The sequence below is a fragment of the Rattus norvegicus genome, chromosome 18 (genome assembly GCF_036323735.1).
Source record: "Rattus norvegicus strain BN/NHsdMcwi chromosome 18, GRCr8, whole genome shotgun sequence".
Classification (NCBI taxonomy): Eukaryota; Metazoa; Chordata; class Mammalia; order Rodentia; family Muridae; genus Rattus; species Rattus norvegicus.
The window spans coordinates 13,586,662-13,607,175 of NC_086036.1; the positions used below are offsets into that span (position 1 = coordinate 13,586,662).

A 20,514-nucleotide genomic window follows, 5' to 3' on the forward strand; every position below is an offset into this window, starting at 1 on the left:
AAAATAGATACAATCATGTGTGATGCATAAGCAGTGTTATTATAACCTCCAACTGACTAGAAAATTTTCCTTTTTTTTTTTTTAAGAAAAATACATTCTTTCAGAATTAGGAGTCAAAGAGGGTAGAAAGCATCTTTCCTTTGTTCCACAGATAATGATCTTAATTATTTAGTCTGGCTTTGGAATGACACAGACCAGCATCAGAAGTCATTCTGTAGGTCCATCTGCCTTGTGATCACACTGGAGTCCAATGTCTGAGAGTGTAGCTGGTCTACCTTTAGGCTGCTCTCCAGACTGAAATGAGACACTCACGTTTGCAAAGAGGAACCATAGGTTCTTAACGGTTTAGGACTTCCCCACTTCATTGCTGACCCCATAGATATATCTGGTCCACAGAGGCCATAAGGAGAAGCCAGCACACTGGCTCATCTTCCAGCCCTTCCTTTACCCAGACAGCAATGAGAATTAATATTGTTTATTCAAGCAGCAGAGTATTTCTTCTCCAGTTGGTAAGGCTGATGCCTGTGCCCACATTCTTTGAATCCAGGTTACATGTTCATTAATGCTTCATAGCAGTTTCCAGTATTTGTCGCTTGTTAACTTGTATTCATGACAAATTACCAAGTTATTTAAAGCATGGTGGTTTTGATAAAAACAAAAACCAAAACTAACACAAAACTGCCTCAATTTCACTTCCCATTGCAGTGATAAGGTACTCTGACAATTTATTTGGTTCACAGTTCAAACTCAGAGTCCACCATCGGTGGACAGTCAAGGTGGTAGGAACTTGAACAGCTGGTCACACTGCCTTGACAGTCAAGAGCAAAGAACAACGAATTAATGTGTTGCACTAGAGTACAGCTCACTCTCTTGCTTTCTCACAGTTCAGGAACATTGCCAAAGGAATGTTGCTACCAACAGTGGGCAAGTCTTCCTACCTCATTTAACTTAATCAAGTTACTCCTCCACAGACAGACTCAGAGGTCAGCCTAATGGAGACAACCAATCTCTCCCTGAGACTCTTTGCCCAGGTGACTCTAGATCATGTTAAAATCATTTGACATCGTTATCTACATGAAACTCTACTCCAGTGCAGGAATCCATAGTACCACAAGTTTCTTTCTAGAGCCTAAGAGAGATTTCCCAAGCTTTCTGTCTTACTTCTTCCAACCTCTATATATCCAGACTGGACTCCATGTGGGAAAGCATCTAGTTTTGACTGGGCAACTAAAGTCACAATTTACCCAAGTTGTAAGAATGTTCTAGCCATTATACTCCTTACAGATAAACAACTGGACCCCAGGTCCATTCACAATAACCTAGAGGTTGGATGCTTCCTGAAGGGACTGCTGCCACTGTCCTTCAAAGTATCCTACCTCTAGGACACAAAGGACAAATATGATAAAATGAGCTCCAATGACCAGTGGTCAGGCTACAGGGTATCACAAAAGAGTAGGGTGACTCCTCTTGACAGCTTATATTCCCAGGATATGTCCCTGAAGGTTGATTATGGAGGGAGGGAGAGAGAGAGAGAGAGAGAGAGAGAGAGAGAGAGAGAGAGAGAGAGAGAGAGAGACATGAGATATAGTTCCTCCAACTTTCTTAGTCAACACCATAGAGAACCAGTAAGCAAGCATCTTCAAATTTGTCCCAGGTTGGATTAAGGTTCTGCTAGAGACCTTCTGAGTATCAGTTCTTAGGTCTAAATGGTACAAGAAAGGAGGGTGGCTTTAAGCAAGGAGAGGCATCTATGCAGTTCCACCCAGTGCACAAGGCAGAAATGGTGACCTCAACAGGCAAACTTCACTTGTGCTTTGGCTAGAGGAGGTTAAAATAGGAATGTACTTACTGTGTGACCACCTTACCCTAACTTCACAACTAACTATGTAAAATAGCTATTAAACCTGCTTTCTTTTCATATTGGAAAACTGGGACAACTACTTAAATAGTCTAAGAACAGAGCAGGCAGCTTCCTTGTCTAAGAGCTTTGCCCATGGCTGGCCTAGATGAAGGGCTAATTCACATAACCTGATGACTTAGGCATCTGATCCTACAGGTTTGGCTTCCTAATGATTTCTAGATTCTTAAAACCCTATAAAGTGATAGCAGTTCTATGTAGAGCCACCCATTTTCTTGTGCCTGTCTCCTCCTTAAGGGACTAGCTCCACCCATTATCTTGTGCCTGTCTCCTCCTTGAGGGGCTAGCTTTACCAGGCTGTCGCAGAAGCAGTCAGTCTTGGTAGAACAAGGTTCAGGAGCCTATATTGCAGGTAGTTGAGAGCTGAAACAAAGACTTGGGATGAGAATATGTCAGTCCGATAGTAACTCCACAGTGGGCTATGAAATGGAATACACCCTGCGAAGTTATGGGCTCTGTAGAGGTGCTCCTGGAATTATGCTCCATGAATCATCTTGTAGCTGTTGATGACAAATCCAGGAGGAGATGATCATAAAGTTGAATTAACACAGGGCCCAGTATGTAAGCTGCTTCCTCAAACTCTACTGCGCCATTGCTGGAAAGGCTCAAAGACGGGAGCTGGGGCATGACAGAGGCTGCAGTATTTGTGAATCGCTTTGCTATTTTAACATTTATTGGACACCACTTTGGAGAGAATGTGCTGATTTTACATGTGTTTTATAGATACAGGAGTCCTTGCTTAATTGTATGGCTGGAAGCCCATGAAAATTTGTGCATATTGGAATTGTGTAGAGCAGTGGTTCTGAACCTTCCTAATGGTTTGACCCTTTAATATAGTTCCCCATGTGTGGTGTTCCCCCAACCATAAAATTATTTTCTTTACTATTTCATAACTACAAGTTTGCTACTGTTATGAATTATAATGTAAATATTGATATACAGGGTATCTACTATGCAACCCCTGTGAAAGGGTCATTCAACACTAAAGGAGTCAAGACTCACAGGTCGAGAACAACTGGTGTAGATTAAGGAGAGGCTAAAGGCCCGCTACAGTTAATGTGGTACATTGTAGATTGTGTGTGTGTGTGTGTGTGTGTGTGTGTGTGTGTGTACATTTATCTTCATGGTCTCTTAGTGAGATATCAATGGCTAGTCTACTTCTCTTAACATACACTTGTGATGGTCAATTGTGAGGAGGAGAGGGCTCTGTTCTGTTCATGAACTCAGAGGCTCTAGTTATCACTGAACTCCAGGCCTTGCTTTTAGGCCAAGGGCAAGTAGGAACTTTATGGAAGGAGATTGGATTTTACCAAAGCACACAGTCCATGGGCAGAAAGCCAATTAAGAAAGGGCAGAGACAGCAGCATCCCACAGTAGTACATCCTCAAATGGCAAAAGGTCTTCTAAGCCCTATCTCTTGGTATTCCTACCAGCCCATAAACACTGTACTGGAGACCAAGCTTTTGCCACAGGGGCCATGTGGGAACATTCCGAACCTAAAATATAGTAGCTCCTATTGTATACTTTCGAAGCTGAGAAAACGGAAGTCAGCGAGGTCATGTAGTTCTTGTCTTCAAGTAAGTATGAGCACAAGTTACTGCTGGACGCTCACTTGATACTCTCTATAGCATTTAGCGCTGAGATCCTTGAGTCTTTCTGGAGCTGCCATCACTGTGCTTGCAACAAAACTTTTGAAAAGAATAATTTATTAAAACAAATGAGTTTGGGAATAACAAAGAAGCTCCCTTTGGGGACTATGTTGGAGAATCCATCTGTTTTATTTTCTTTGAAACTAAAAATACCCTAGCCTTAGAATTTATTATTTCATGAGACACTAGAAGTTCATTAAAATGCCATAACCATATAGACTTTCATTTGTAATCAGCAACCTGAACATGGGTTAAGGGATCAGGCTTGGCAAAGTATTTTTTTTTAAACGATACAGTAGGAAGACAGGCTGGCCTTGGCGGTTGTCCTTTATTGACATTGTGAATAAAGATGTAGGGTTGAGCCAAAGCAAACCAGCCTTCTCCAGGAAGGAAGATGCTTGTAAGTCAGCCCACACGGTTCCTGAGTTCTTCAAATCGCCAGGTCACTGGAAAGCCAATGGGAGCCCAGAAAACTGCTCCTCCACAACTCTTCCCATAGAGTATTTAACTCTGATGTGCTAAAGATGCTAAGGCCTTTGAGCCAATACCTCCATATTATCTCGAAATAAGAGGTTGATTACTTACTATGTATAAGGGTTGGGGCTGGATCAGCATTGGCTGTAACTACAGCCAAATGATCCAACTTAATACCAGTATTGCTCAGAGAAATAATGTTTGTCATGTAATTTTGATATGCTTAGTTGATACACTCTTATAACAATGTTGTCACATTCCTTTCCAGGGCGCCTCACCTGAATTGAACTGGGAATGAGTGAGATGGTAAACTTCCAACAAGAGAAATCCTGTCAAGAATCTGGTCTGCCATCTTTAAAATGTGCATGAAACAAAAATACTGTTGTTGTTATTTGTGTGAACGAGTGTCTGTACTTGTATGTTCAGTGCCTGGAGAGGGCAGAAGAGGATGTCCAGTGTTGTGGGACTTGAGTTACAGGCACTCGTGAGCCCCCAAAGTGGGTGCTGGGAATGGAACTCTGATCCTTTGGAAGAGCAGCAAACACTCTTAACCATCTGCCTGAGCCCGCCCCTCTCAGCCACCTCTACTTTAATGTTGAAGGCCACAATTGGGGAAGGCTCAGAGTTGTATACATAAGGGCACTTTGCAGTCCTCACAGTCCTTATCGCACATCAGCCAAATGAACCAACAATTTGCAAGGTGGTCTCTTATCCGTGACCAGCATCCACTACTTTGAACTCGGATTTAGGACGCATTGCTGGACCCTGTGTTCTTTGACAGCTGGAGGAAAGTAAAGCTTTCTCAGCAGAGGGCAGTGGAGAAACATACAAAGTCTTGGCGAGGGACTCTATAACCATCCTCTTGTATTCAATCGGCATTTTTATCCTCCTCCTTTCAAAGAGCCAGGGTCCTGTGAGGTTCTTTGTCCGAAATCTACATTTTACTGCCCTTGGGTCTTACCAGAGTTTTCAGGGAGCTGGCTCTGTGCCCTCTGCAGAGACACTAGCACAGTGCAGCGAGGCCTCTGTCGTGGGACAGTAGCCCTTCTCTCCATGTACTTTCCAGCATGGCTTCAGGACTGTGCCGACTTTTGCAATTACTTAGCTCTTCAGAGGAGGGGTCAGAAAAGCTTCTGATAAAGGGTGAGAGAGTAAATATTTTAAGCTGAGCAGACCATAAGGCCTCTGTCACATCTGTTTGAGTCTGATTTTGGAGAAAAGAAAGAAGGAGATCCAAAGATCACTTCAAAGAGCATGTAAGGAGACTTGGTTTCAAAAGAAATGGTAGCCTCTGGGTCATTGGCAAGAGTTCACGACGGACGGGCTTGCGGCCTGGTTTTAGCAGCCAGAAACCAGCAGGTGGCAGCAGAGAGCTATGATACGGCTAGAAAATGCTGTTACAGAATAAAGGCTGCTGAAAAGCATAAACTGATGGTGTTTGTCTGAAAACCGGCATCCAAAGAGAACGGAAACGAAATGCTCAGCATAGATAAAATCATTAGAACTGGGTCAGGATGCTTCAAGGTGAACATGACCTCAGTATGAAGTCTGGTGCTGGCCCAAACAGGCTCATCTTAAATACAGTATTGAGAATATCCTTAATGTATATGAGTCTGAGGTTCTCAGGTCTCAGCTGGATATGGCAATACTGATATTTAACCTCTGTGTAGATAATATGGAATACTGTCTATCAAAGTTGCAACCTGATAGATGACGTATTCTAAAAGGAAACAGGGAGAAACATAAAGAACATTCCATGGTTCGGCGTCGCCTTTGCTGTTCAGGTTGGAAAACGTATTGAATGACGCAGATATTTAACTCTTGGGTCTGTTTGCTTACAAATGAGATAAGTGTGCAGAGTGTACACAACACATTGTGAACAATAATAACTGTTTGCTGAAACAGTTGACAAACTGTTCATCTGGGTAAATAACAAAAGCTATCTTTTCTCCCCACGGTATTTTACAGAAAAGAGAAGCATACTATCCAAATGTCACTTATGTGAGAAACGACTTTTTGAGAATGGTGCTGTAATGTTATCACACTTGATTTGTTATGTGAGATGGTTACTGAGGGGCCCACAGACAGGCAAATGCACAACTCAGACACAAGTGTGGGTGTTCACCCTGGTTTGTTCACCATCATGACTGAAGATGCTTTATGTACTTCATGTTCTAGAGGCTTGTGAATTGTACCTTACAGTCTCAGAAGGCATTTCTTTCCCGAATAGGTCGGTTATTGATACTAAAGTTTAGAAAACTTGGGACAGATCATCTGACATAGCTGGGAATTTCTGCAAATTGTTTGGTGTCTCTGATTATTTGCGATTTACTGCCTAAAACAGGCATGGCAATTTACCGATGTTTTAATTTATGAGAAACTCTACCTTTATAGTGAGCTAGACCATTTCTCAGAAATAACCCGAAAGTGACATAGTTGAAATCATCTTCCGGATAGCAGAGATCCTGTGTTAATTTCAGCACATCATCTTAAAATACACCTACAAGAAGAACATGGTGGGGAATGTAGTTCAGCGATAAAGTGCTTTCCAGAACTAACAAAGCCACAGGTCCAATCACCAGTACCACACTCAGGATGCAGTGCAGACATTCACTCATGCAATGGCCGGCATCTTGTCCACCTGTTCTCCAGGTCGGAAAAGCAGTAGTGACACTGCAACACTTGCAGAAGGCGTCGACTAATCGGTTATTGTTCAAATTGGGCTGATTTGAGGAATGTCACAAGAACGTTTGATGCTGTAGCACTGTGGTCTAGAAGGTTCCTCACATGAGCTTGCAGGCCTGATGAGGCACACCTATTTGTGTGCTATAGAGGCTTTAAGGCAGTGTCTTAGAATCCTTAGTGTGTTATAGAGACTCCAAGGGAGTGTCAGAATCTTCCCTAGCTAACACATAAGTTATGCGTACATAAGAAAACTCAACCAAGGTCCGCATTCCTGGGTCTTTCGGAAGGTTAGAGCTGTTCTCAGCACAAGCTGGATGAGATGCTGACCAGTTAGTTACCTGCACTGAACCCTCATCCTCTGGAGAGATAGGACTTTTCTTCTTGTTTGTTAGATAGCATTTAGGAAGAAACGTAATAATAGAGCTTAGTATATGCCTCACTTGATAGGACACTTGCCTAGAATTCATGAGACCCGGGGTTAACCTCAAGTATCACTCCTACTCCGACACACATCTTAGCCATTCGGTTGGAATGGTGTGTGCTGTACAGTGTAGGTTCATGTCCGTATCTGTGTGGTACATCTTCCTGTGGAGACAAGTGAGAGTTGCTGACTGCCTTCTCTCAATCACTCCACCTTTATTTATTTTATTTTATTTTATTTTATTTTATTTTATTTTATTTTTTGAGATAAGGTCTCTCACAGGACCTGAAGTTAGTTCATCGACTTGGGTAGACTGGTTGGCCAATGAACTCCAGGGATCCACCTATCTTTGAACCCCTAAGGGCTGGGGTTGTACCGTGTTCAGTTTTTACACGTTTTTGGAGTAGAACAGGCATTTTACTAGGATCTCAGGAGAGTCTTAACCCCTAAACTAATCTGATTATCAAGAAAGATTCACTCCAGATAACTCAGGCTAATCACCCTTTTTTGCACAGCCAAGATGTGAGCAGTGATACCTGACCTTGAATTTTCTTCTCACTTCTGCTAGTTTATCCTCCAGTTCATCTGTTTTGTGCCTAGCTATGTGGTAGACGGCCCCAACATGATAAGACTGCTTGTAGAGATGTTTGAGATAATTGTTATTCCTCGTCTTCATTTCCCTAAATGAGTGGATTTCATCCTCGAGCTCTGCTCTTTTCCTTATACTGTAAGAAAAGAAGCAAAAATTAATACAGCCATTCTTAGAGAACATATGCTTAGAACAATGTCATTATTCTAAGACAACATTTTATTTGACAAATATATTTACTACTAATAACGGATTATGCTTTTTGTTGCCAAAGTCATAAAATGACCGAGCAGCTAAGTTACATCTGAATAACCCACATCTAAGATAATCGTTTGCATTCCTGCTGGTTTGTCCTAATCCAGAGGCTATGCTAAGTCTCAGAAGCCATAGTAGTCTCTGGACAAAGCTGTTGTCAACACCTGTGCAGGCGTTTTCAGGTCTACTGCCACCTAGAAATAATAGTGCCAAAGTAAAATGCCTTCTTGTACTCCCCTCTATCACCTTTTTAAAAATAAAATACTTTAATTGATTAATTAGGAAATCTCACATCACGTTCCTCAATCTTCACATCACCTCCCAGTCTTCCAATGACCATACCTGTCTCCTGTGACCACCAACCCCCACCCCCACAAAAAGAGAGGAAAGGGAAAAACCAAACTCATTTTGTGTTGTCTATATACTTACTCATTGGAGGATGCTCAAGACCCGAGTGGTCAGCCCTTCAAGGGAGGATGAGATTTTCTCCTCTGTGAACTAAGGAGAGCTGTGTGATGCCCAGAGAGGGGCAACACCAGCTGTCCTGTGCCCAAGGAGATTAACATGGATCCAGGTAACAGCCCACACCATGGCCATCTGCATGGGCTTCTGTGATAACAGGAGCCACAGACATCAACCCAGCCCTTGGCCAAATCGGACTGAAGACCTACTTATGCCTCTCAGCGGCTGCAAGACCGCAAGTCACAGCATGACCTTGGCTGGCTGTACATGCCATTTTCATCAGGATGGCACCCTAACATGCCACAGGGGCAAAGTCAAGGACATCCTCAAGGCACCAGGCAGCTGCACAGAATACATGTCTACTTGGATCTCAGATAACTTTGGGACCTGAGATAACAACAGGAATCACAGTCACCACCATGGCCTTTGGTGGCAGCTAGGACCATGGTGGTCCTTCCATGAGGTCCAAAGTGAACCTTTCCTCATCTCAGACCTTCATCATTGCCCAGAGCTGGGGATTCTCATGGCCTGGCAGCAGGTTCAGGGGGCTGAGTCTGCATCCGCAAAAGCTCCAGGCTGTTGAATACCACTGTGCTGACCTTACTAGGAAGTCACAGCCTGTGGACCTCAGCCCTCTGTCTAATCTGTCACTGCCAGCGCATCTCAAGCTTTGCCTCCCTCTACTGAGCATGAACCATTTTTCCATACCTTTCCCATCTCTCCATCACATCTTTTTTTTTTTTTAAATCATAATGGCGTTTGAGTGTCTTCTGCCTACTACTGTTTTGATTCACACATTGGTGATTTTTACGAGAGAATGTTTTAAATGAAAGAGTGAGAACTTAAACCAAACGCTGGGCTCAGTCAGTTTCCAGACCCCACATGAGACTTTCATTGTGGACAGAGTGTCCTGCGTATTGAATGACAGTTATGAGCATTTTCCCTCTAATTATTCACCAGCATGTCCTTGCAACAGTGTACAGGCTGGTTTCCCCCAAAACCAGAGTCTCCAGAGAAGGAATCCCATTTGAGGAAATGCTTCCATGAGATCCAACTGTAAGGCATTTTCTCAATTAGTGATCAATGGGGAAGGGCCCAGGCCATGGTGGGTAGTGTCAGTCCTGGTCTGGCAGTCCTGGGTTCTATAAGAAAGCAGGCTGATCAAGTCATGGGAAGCAAGCCAATAAGTAGCACACTTTCATGGCCTCTGCATCAGTTCCTGCCTTCAGGTTCCTGCCGCGCTTTAAGTTTCTATCCTGACTTCCTTCGGTGATGAACAACATTATGAAAGTACAAGCTAAATAAACTCGTTTCTTCCTAACTTGCTTTTGGGTCACCGTGTTTTGTCACAGCAATAGAAATCCTAATTATGACAAGCAGCATCTCAGTTTGACAAGTATCTCCAGGTATTGCTGAGTGTCTCCTGGGCAGGATACAACATCTTGCTGGCTGAAAACTACATGAATACATTGTTGAAAGTCGTGGCTCTCAGACCCAGCAGTGTATGACAATCTCATGAAAAGTCCTTATCTAACATGAGTCTGTGCTTTAGACAATTCTGCTGTAGTTGATTTGAGGTAAAGTTCTGGCGAGAACATTTTAAACCACCTCAGGCGATGATGCTGAAGTATGATGAGTAAACAACCCTAAATTGATAAGAAAAGTCTTTCCCATCGTATGGAGAATTTATTAAGTCACAGATTGCTAGACTCTGTTCTCTGGAGAGGAGCCAAGAGATGTAGGCCAGACATGAATTTGTCCCCAGGTGGTGCTGACAAAACCTGGTTTTAGAACACTGTACGAGAAGCCTTGTTCAAAGAAGAAACCACCCCGGATGATGGTAAATGAATGAGTGTGGCCAACTCATGAGAGGGACAGCAAGATATAAGGACAAGTGGTGACAAGTGGCGCTGACTTCTTTTTCCAACCTCTTGTTCTCACAAAAATAAACATTGCGAACAAGAAGATTCATCCATTCATGGTGTGCCGAAGACAAGTGTGTTGCACAAGTCAGGAAAGAAAAAAGGAACCAAAAAAAAAATCAAAGCAGGAGTGGGGGACATCCATTAGAAAACTGCCTGAACTATCCATAGGAGAGTGAACAGGGAGGGCTTCACTGGATAGTGAGGTACCCAGGAACTGTGCTTTCTGGGAAAAGGCCAACTCACTGACCAGGTATGGCCAGTAGGAATGAAGGCACTGACACACCCAGATACTGAAGGCAAAACTCAACCTAGCTGCCGTATGAGTCCATTGTACATTAATGTTGTCCCTGATATCAGTTTAGGATCTCTGTGCTGACTCAGAAGAGCACTGTCAATTGGATGAAGATTCCGGGAACGCTAGATTGAATCAAGTGGGGCCAAGCAGAGATGGGGATAAGAATATGGCAATATGAGAAAGATGAGAGAAAATGGAAATGGTTGTTTTTAACAAACGGATGCGAGGGCTCGGGAGATGGCATGGCTGGTAGTGTTTGATGAGCAACTGTGAAGTAAGAGTTTGATCTCCAGATGCCATGCAAAGCTGGGGAGGCACAGATGGATGGGATCGTGGGGTTCACTGGCCATCCAACCTAGCTGAATTGGTAACACAAGGCCAGGGAAATGAAAGTGGATGGTGGCTGAGGGATGACACTTGAGGTTGGTCTCTGGCTTCTGAATTTCTTGCATATATATATATATATTCTTTTATTTATATATATATGCAGAATAATACTATAAAAAGATAAGGGAGTATGAAACGTATTTTAAAACTATTTCTTAGCACATACTTTTAATACCAGCACTCTGGAGGCTGGGTCAGGATCATAGGTTGTGGAGAGTCCTTGATACAAAGTGAGTGAGACTTGGTCTAAGAAAGCTAAAGCATATTCTGAGCATTAACTAATGTGTGGAGACTGAGGACAGGCAAGATCCAGTCACAGGCGGGCTGTGAATAGGATTACATTTGCGGGTGAACTATAGAAAGGAAAGCTGTTTACAGATACTGTTACTAAAGAGTAGTCTTATTAGGAAGCTTGTCATAGCCATCATCCTTCTTCCAATATAAGTCGTCTACAGTATAAATTAAGCAGCTCTATTTCTGGGTATGCCTTGCATGAGATCGTTTGTGATATATATATTTGAAGACTTCTGCTTTGGATGACCTGTCTCTGGATATCTACAAATGTTCTCTCTCTCTCTCTCTCTCTCTCTCTCTCTCTCTCTCTCTCTCTCTCCTTTCCCCTCTCCTCTCTTCCTTTCTCCCTCTCCCAATCCTTCTCCCTCTCCCCTTCTTCCTCCCTCCCTCCCCCCTCTCATTTTCTGAAACTCTGTTCTCCTCCTTTGTTTTGCCTTTGCCACTTGGTGCTGCGTTCTGGATTCTGCCTTGGGTCTTGAGGCATCCTGGTTGTTGAATCTACTGCTTTGTAGCAGAATCCTGACTAGCCTGGAGCCCACCTTCCTTTTCAAATATTTTAGGGGACTACTTATCAAGTTTATCTGGGTCTTTTGCTAGTAACTTTCTCGTACTTTACTTTGTTCCTGTAACCATTTTAACCTCACTTGAGATGTATCTAATGTTCTCAGTATCTAAGTTCTAAAATAATGGGATTGTTTGAGCATGTGCTCAAATTATATAATCATTGACTTATTTCAACTTATCGTGGATCATAAGTTTTAAGCTTAGCTGATAAGTTTCCATTCATGATGAATATTTTCTGATGTATTTTATAATTTTAGGAGCCCATTTTTAAACACTTTCTTTTATGGGAATCAAGTAAGGCTTCAATAAGAAGTTTATTCCTTTAGAGAACACATTGAGTCATAATTATAAAGCTATAAAATTTTCTTTGGAGTTATACACCGCATTAAGTAAAAATAGCACGTTCTAAAGCCATTTCTCAGAAAAAATTAAATAATGAAATCACTGCTCTTTCTATCTTAAAATTTATCTTATAGAATGTCACATAATAAAACTACATTGACTTTTTTATAATTAGAATATTACTCAACATGTACTTAGTGCATGTTCACAAGCCAGCAGTGGTAATGCACACCTTGAATTCCAGAACCCTGGAGCCAAAGGCAAGCAGATCTCTGAGTTCAAGGCCACCCTGACTTTCATAAAGATTTTTAGGACAACCATGCCTAAACAGAGACTTGTCTTGAAAAACAACAAACACACAAGCAAGCGAAGCATGCTCGCAGGGCATCGGGCACCATTTTGGTCACCAAAGTTCTAAAATCGAAAGGAAAGATGACATGAGTAGCTGTCACTCCTGACAGTTCCCAAGTGATTACAGGACATGAAAATGCTGTGCTTAATTTTCGTTCTAAAATTTGAATGTGAAAAGCTCACTAAGGCTGAATTATTTCAATATGGAATAAGTAAAGAAGTTTAGCGTCTTTGTAGAAAGTAAAACATGATAGAAAAGTACACAAATGAGTTTTAAAAGGAACGTGTGTCTGCAGGTGTGCATGAGTGTACACACCATGAAGCTAGTGGGGACACTGGAGAGAAGCAAAGATTTTAAGTAGGAAGGGACAGGGCAAAGAGAAAGGATGGGGAGTCTGTGATTGCTGCAAAGGCAGAATGCAGGACTATATCAGGGAGGAAGGGGTCGGGTTGAGGGAAAGGAGAGTAGGGAGGAAGGACTCTGGAGGTCAGTCAGGGAGGGGTCAAATTAGATCAAATTATACTACACATGCACAAAAGTACCAATGTGAAACCATTACTCTGTGTGCTGACTTAAAAATCAATTTCATAAACTTGAATATAATCATTATTGCTTATGGCTAAAATAAGTTGAATTTTTGCAGTTGAATTGTTATTAACAATTCCCCGTGTTTGTTCCATAGTTACTAGCTAATTGAGAAAATACGTGATCTGGAATAATTTTTCCCTTGTGGCTTCATGGAAGGTAGGAAGTTTCTTTTGTGCATGTAGCAGCTTTGTAGCCTGCATATAATATGAATCCACTAAATAACAAACAAATGGTTATATGCATCATTGTTAGACTGATTAAAATATTATTTAATGATTTATTACCACAGGTCCATTATACAGGTATTTCAGCTCGCTGTGACTTCAAAGTAAACATCTAAGTGTTCTCCTCATTCTGACAACACATGAATCATGGCCAAGAGAAGCTTCTGGTGTGGTCTCTGAGACATTGATGCTTAGTAAGACATGTAGTCCTGATTCCATGAAGTTTTGCCTGATTAAAATGCTACGGTTATGAGGTTAGTCTGTTGCCTGCAAATGAAATCTGTCTTCATTGATTTTGATAAATAACAGGAAGCAATTCCGTGCTTTGATATATGTTTATAACTATACTCAAGTTTTCATAGCTTTACTATCTATCAGATTTTCTTCACTGCTTTATATTTGCAGATAAAGGCATGACATCTGGCTATGAGTTACCCCCCTTTTGTTGATTAAATGACATTGAATAGTTGACAATTTTTTTGTTTTGGTGTTAATTTCCTATTTAAAGGAAACGTTGATTAGTCAAAATTGATCCTTGTTTACAGTGATGAACAGGGTAAGAATTTACTTCTTTTCATTAGGAAGCTCCTAGGAAGACGTCCATTCTCTGCTGCACTAAAGTGCAGGTCTGTCATGAGTCCTGGGAAAGCTTATGTATGGCTCTGATGCCGAACTTTCTCTGCCACTGATCAACCTGACATTATTAATAAAAACACTGAGAGATACATAATAATGATACTGTAATTCTATAAGCTTGGTTTTCCTTCATCATTCTTGTGAATATATAATTGCTTTTCCGTATATAATTTCTACAGTCAACTTATACAGACCCATAGATATTTCAATTATTGCTGTTTCCAATTTAGCTAATAACATGAAGTCTAGTAGGTATACAATCGTTTTGAATTTAAATGTCATAGAAGGCTATCCACATAGTCATTTTATGATTCCTTAGCAAATTTTGTCTAGCAACCATATTTTTGTATTGGGAATTTAGTTATAACAATAAAATCTCACAATAATTTAGTTAGAATGTCATCATTTGGTACTGTAATAATATTTATTGTCCATGAGTCATGGTAAAAAGTTGATACTATGTTTGTCTTGCCAAAGCTCCACTGGTGGCCACCAGGCCTGCTGCACCAGGAACTTCGAGGTTGGAACCCCCACATTCCTGTTGGCTGAGTCCTCTGGGCACACATGGCTACTGTGAGATGTGCAGTGCATCCTGAGTTCCACTATCCGGACCAAGGCAGACCACAGGAGGCCTGCTACCCCAGGAATATCAATGGTAGGCACAGGGGAAATTTTCCTGGAGAGAACACCAATGGCTTATGTTCTAAGTTCAACAATAGACAAATGGGACCTCATAAAATTACAAAGCTTCTGTAAGGCAAAGGGCAATAGGGCAAAACAGAAACCAACAGATTGGGAAAAGGTCTAATCATACATCTAATAGAGGGCTTATATCCAATATATACAAAGAACTCAAGAAATTAGACTCTAGAGAGCCAAATAACCTATTAAAAATGGGGTACAGAGCTAAACAAAGAACTTTCCACTGAGTGTCTGGGGAGCCCCTAAAGAAATGTTCAACATCCTTAGTAATCAGGGAAATGCAAATCAAAACAACCCTGAGATTCCACCTCACACCAGTCAGAATGGCTATGATCAAAAACTCAGTGGACAGCAGATGCTGACAAGGATGTGGAGAAATAGGGACACTCTTCCATTGTTGGTGGGATTGCAAGCTGGTACAAAAACTGTGCAGATCAGTCTGGCTGTTCCTCAGAAAACTGGACAAATTACCACCTGAGGACCCAGCTATACCACTCCTGGGCATATACCCAAAAGATGCTCCAACACATAACTAGGACACATACTCTACTATGCTCATAGCAACCTTATTTATAATAGCAGAAGCTGGAAAGAACCCAGATGTTCCTCAACAGAGAACTGGATACAGAAAATGTGGTACATCTACACAATGGAGTACTACTCAGCTATTAATAACAAAGACTTCGTGAAATTCTTAGGCAAATGGATGGAACTAGAAAATATCATCCTGAATGAAGTAACCCAATCATAAAAGAAGGCATATGATGTGCACTCATTGATAAGTGGATATTAGCCCCAAAGCTCAGAATACCCAAGATACAATTTACAGATAGACCACATGAAGCTCAAGAATATGACCAAAGTGTGGATGCTTCAGTCCTTAGAACGGGAAACAAAATACTCCCAGGAAGAAATATGGAGACAAAGTGTGGAGCAGAGACTGAAGGAAAGGCCTCTAGAGCCTGGCCTACACAGGGATCTTATATATATATATATATATATATATATATATATATATATATATATATCTCCACCAAAACTAGACAATAAGATGAAGCCAGGAGCCAAGAAGTGCATGCTGACAGGAGCCTGATATAGTTGTCTCTTGAGAGGCTCCGCCATAGCCTGATAAAAAACAGAGGTGGATGCTCACAGCCAACCATTGGACTGAACACAGGGTCCCAAATACTGGAGTTAGGGGAAAGGACTAAAGGAGCTGAAGGGGTTTGCAACCCCATGGGAAGAACAACAACATCAACCAATCAGATACCCCAGAGCTCCCAAGGACTAAACCTCCAATGAAAGAGTACACATGGAAAGACCCATGTGGCTCCAGCAATATATGTACCAGAGGATGGCCTTGGCTGGCATCAGTGGGAGGAGAAGCCCTTGGCCTTGTGAAGGTTAGATGCCCCAGTGTAGGGGAATGCCAGGGCAGGGGAGGAGGTGGGGAGTGCGTGGGTTGGTAGGGGAGTACCCTCATGGAGGCAGGGCGTTGAGGATTGGATAAGGGGTTTCAGGAGGGGAAACAGAGAAAGAGGATAGCATTTGAAATGTAAATAAAGAAAATATCCAATAAGAGAAAAGAAAAAAATCATATCATGTTTGACCCAGATAACTCAAGCTTGTTTTTCATTCTGTAAACACTCTCCAGACAGTAAGTTCTTTGTATTTGCTTCTTACGTTTTTAGAACACATTCATGGCACATTTTTCTGTGACTCTGTTAAGAGTTTTTTGTTGCTGTTTTGTTGCTTTGTGTTTGATCTTCTCTTCTGGAAAATACTGGCAATGGCAATATCAAAAATAAAAATAAAACAATAATCTGTGTCTTAATATGACTACAGTGATGAGGTCAGTGTCGTCAGCCATGCACTAGTATCACTGAGAGGAGCCTCACGTGCCACCATGTAATCTGGACTTCCTTTGTCTATACTGTGTTTGTGTTTCCGAAACGATGGCAAACAACATTTCAGTTTGCAAAAGTCGTATTTAATTCATGTAATATGACTTACAAGTACTCTGATTAAAATGCATATACACTGTAGAAAATTTGTTCAAACAAGCTCAAAGAGATCAAAACCTAAAATCATTTTATTACACCCAGATGTTACTGTAAATGTATATTTATACATAATGAATACCTGTGAGTATTCTTTTTCTCTCAACGTTAGATGGTGAATTTTAATGCACAGCACATAAATATCTAATATACTTAACTATTTGTATGACTCTGTTACATAGATGTGATTGTGAAATATCACTGCCATTTCGATTTGTTTTAATTTTATTTATTTAACAGAGGTAATAACTTTTGTGTGTAGCACTGTTTTTCAAAATCTCATTGTCCCTTTAAATGTAAAACAGGGTTATGAAAGTGTATTAGCTGTAATATTTTAAAGTCCTTAATAAATTTCTAATACTACCTTCCAGAAAGATTGTATAATTTTTTTTAAGACTGGGCAGTACATTAACTTGTTCTAGTATTATAAAAATGGAGTTTTAAACTCCATTTCTTTGATTACCACTGAGGCTGGGTATTTATTCAACCTCTCTACAATTCATATTTTATAAATTATTCATGGAGTATTCCCAGGGACAAATGAAGAAGCCAAAGTTTCGTTTCCTAAAACCCACAGCTATGTGCAGCTAGAATCTGTACTGAAAGCTCATTTTATATATTCATGCTCAAGATTTATTTACTTATCAAATTATTTGCAAGTTAACCTGGCTGGCTTCAATTTAAGTGACATTTAGTGAACATTCAAATATACTTAGTATATTGGTATAGCAGCAACAATTTCAGACATGAGAACTCATGTTAAAAATCAGGAAATAAGTAAGATAATGAATCATGTGTTCCTGCCTGCACATGTGTGTGTATACCCTCCCACTCTGTGTGTGCACCACCACTGTGTGTACTTGTGTGTACAATGTGTTTTTATTTGATAAGCAGGCATAAACAAGCACAGCAAAGCTAAAGGCCAATGTGACAGATAGACGCTAAGTCATTTAAGAAATTCAGATTCAGCTGAGAGAATTAAAATACATCAAAGAGCTACATGCTCTATTCAGGTTAGTTTTGTATAGCCTTAGCACAAACCTAGACATACCTAGGAAAAGGGAATCTCAACTGAGGAATTGGTCCATCAGTTTGGTCTGTGGACATATCTGTAGGGCATGCATGTTCTTGGTTCCTGATTGATGAGGAAAGGCTCATCCCCCTGTGGGCAGTGTCACCCCTGGGCAGAGGTCCTGTGAAGCAAAATAAAGGAACCGGAACCGGAACCTGGAAGATGACCAGGTGACTTTTCAGAAGGATTGTGGACAGAGTTTAAAGCCTTGGGGAAAACTGTGAGTCAAATAAATAAATCCTTTCTTCCCCAATTGTTTTATCACAAATACAGAAAGTTAACTAGAGAATGCTCAGAACTCTCTTCAAAGATTTCCTCCTAATGAGCTGTATACAATTTAAAGCTTACAAAATGAAAAAAAAGGAAAGAAAGAAAATAACAACAATGAAAAAGGATTGGAAAGATGAAGATATACTTGATGAGATTAGGTACAGAAAGGTACAAAGGATCATGGTCTAACGATTAATTTGACTCATGCTCTAAAACAATAGTTTATTAACATTGTAGATGGATGTTAAATGTGATAATACTCTCAAGCATCTTCTTCTTTATGATTTCATCTTCTTAAAATTCTGAATTTAATTTTAAATATAGGCATTGGTCACAGATAACATATATTTTATCCAAAATGCAAGACGTCAGAATCATTAAATAAAATTATTTTTGACATCCTTTAAATGCCTACATGTTGGTTGATCATGACTCTGATACTTAAATATACAATGGATTAAGGTGTCATTGTTTAGAAAGTTAAAATGTAAGTAACAGTTACGCTATGGGTAGGAAGTAGGGAGTCCCTGAAAAAAGTGACAAATATTGTTAAAAAGAGGAAACTAAACAGTATCAACTTTTTTCATCATTTATTCACTTTACATCCTGATTGAAACTTCCCTTCCCTCCTTTCCTCCCAGTCCCACCCTTACAAATCGCTCCCCCATTATCCCCTAACCTAAAGTCTGCATTGGGTACCACCACAACCTGGACCATCCAGTCACAGAAGGACTAAGTATATCCTCTTACAATGAGACAGAACCAGGCAGTCCAGTAAGCAGGAGGAGATCCAGTGGCAGGCAATAGAGTCAGAGACAGCCATGCTCCACTTGTTAGGGGACCATGAAGACCAAGATTCACCTTTGCTACAAATGTGTAGGGTAGTTAGATCCAACCCTCGATTGCTCTTTGGTTGGTGATTCTCTTCCGCGAGCACTCAATGGCCCAGCTTAGTTGGCATTGTAGGTCTTCTTGTGGTGTTCTTGACCTCTCCAGATTGCACAATTCTAACTCCCTGCTCTTTCCCCAGACTCCCTGAGCTCCACCAGATATTTGGCTGTGGGTTTCTGCATCTTTTACCCCACTGCTGGATGAAGCCTCTCAGGAAACAGTTATGGTAGGCTCCTATCTGCAAGCATAGCAGAGTATCATTAATAGTGTCAGGGGTTTGGTCTCTTACTTGGGATGGGTCTCATGTTGGACCAGTCAATCTTGGTTGGCCATTCCCTCAATCTCTGTTCTATCTATATCTCTGAGTGTCTTGTAGGCAGAACAAATTTGGGACTGAAGGTTTTGTGTATGGGTTGATGTCCCACTCCTTCCACTGGAAGTCTCACCTGGGTTCAGGAGGTGGCTACTTTAGTTTCTATATTCCCCTCTGGTAGGACTCTCATGTAAAATCACTCCTATACACTCCCCAGAGCCTCCCACATCCCAGGTCTACAGCTAGTCCCAGAATTGGGCACCAGTGATTTCCATCATCATTCCCAGCTATCTCCCAAACCCTCCTCACACCTGATTCTCTTTCAGCTCCTCGGTCACTCTTCCACAACGTTTTCTCCCTCCACTCACCTGGAGTGCTATTTTCTTTCCCTTCTGAATGAGATTCACTCATCTTCTCTTAAGCCCTCCTGCTTAGTTTCTTTGGGTCTATGATTGTAGCATGGTTATCCATACTTTATGGCTAAGGTGCACTTACAAGTACGTACATATAATGCATGGCTTTCTGGGTCTGGGTTACCTCATTCGGGATGGTAGTCTCTATTTCCATCCATTTCCCACCAAATTTTATGATGGTCTTGTTTTACTTTTTCTTTATTTACATTTCAAATGCTATCCCCTTTCCTGGTTTTTCCTCTGGAGACGCCCTATCCCATTCCCTCTCCCCTTGTTTCTTTGAGGGTGCTCCCCGACCCTCCCACTCCCTTCTGCCTTCCCAGTCTGGCATTACCCAACACTGGGACATATTGCCTTCACAGGACCAAGGACCTCTCCTCCCACTGATTCCTGAAAAGGACATCCTCTGCTACATATGTGGCTGGAGCCATGGGTCGTTCCATGTGTACTCTTTGATTGGTGGTTTAGTCCCTGGGAGCTCTAGGGATTCTGGTTGGTTGAAGTTGTTGTTCTTCCTATGGGGTTGCAAATCCATTCAGCTCCTTCAGTCCTTTCTCTAACTCCTCCATTGCAGATCCTGTTCTCTGTCTAGCGGTTGGCTTCGAGCATCTGGCTCTGTATTTGTCAGGCTCTGCCAGCGCCTCTCAGGAGACAGTTATATCCCTGTGCTCATGTGACCAAGGATCTTCCCCTCTTTCCCTTCTGTTAGTTTTAGTGTATCTGGTTTTATGTG

The 20,514-nt window shown here is 41.4% G+C and overlaps 1 protein-coding gene across 1 annotated transcript in view; it reads right to left on the bottom strand.

Annotated features, from left to right (window-relative positions):
• The window catches only part of Ccdc178 (coiled-coil domain containing 178), a 397,289-nt gene that overhangs the window by 236,867 nt on the left and 139,908 nt on the right, over positions 1-20,514 (bottom strand). Inside the window, exon 15 of the mRNA XM_017601075.3 lies at positions 7,689-7,872. Coding sequence (XP_017456564.1) covers positions 7,689-7,872 — 184 coding nt within the window. The remainder of the gene's footprint in view (positions 1-7,688; positions 7,873-20,514) is intronic.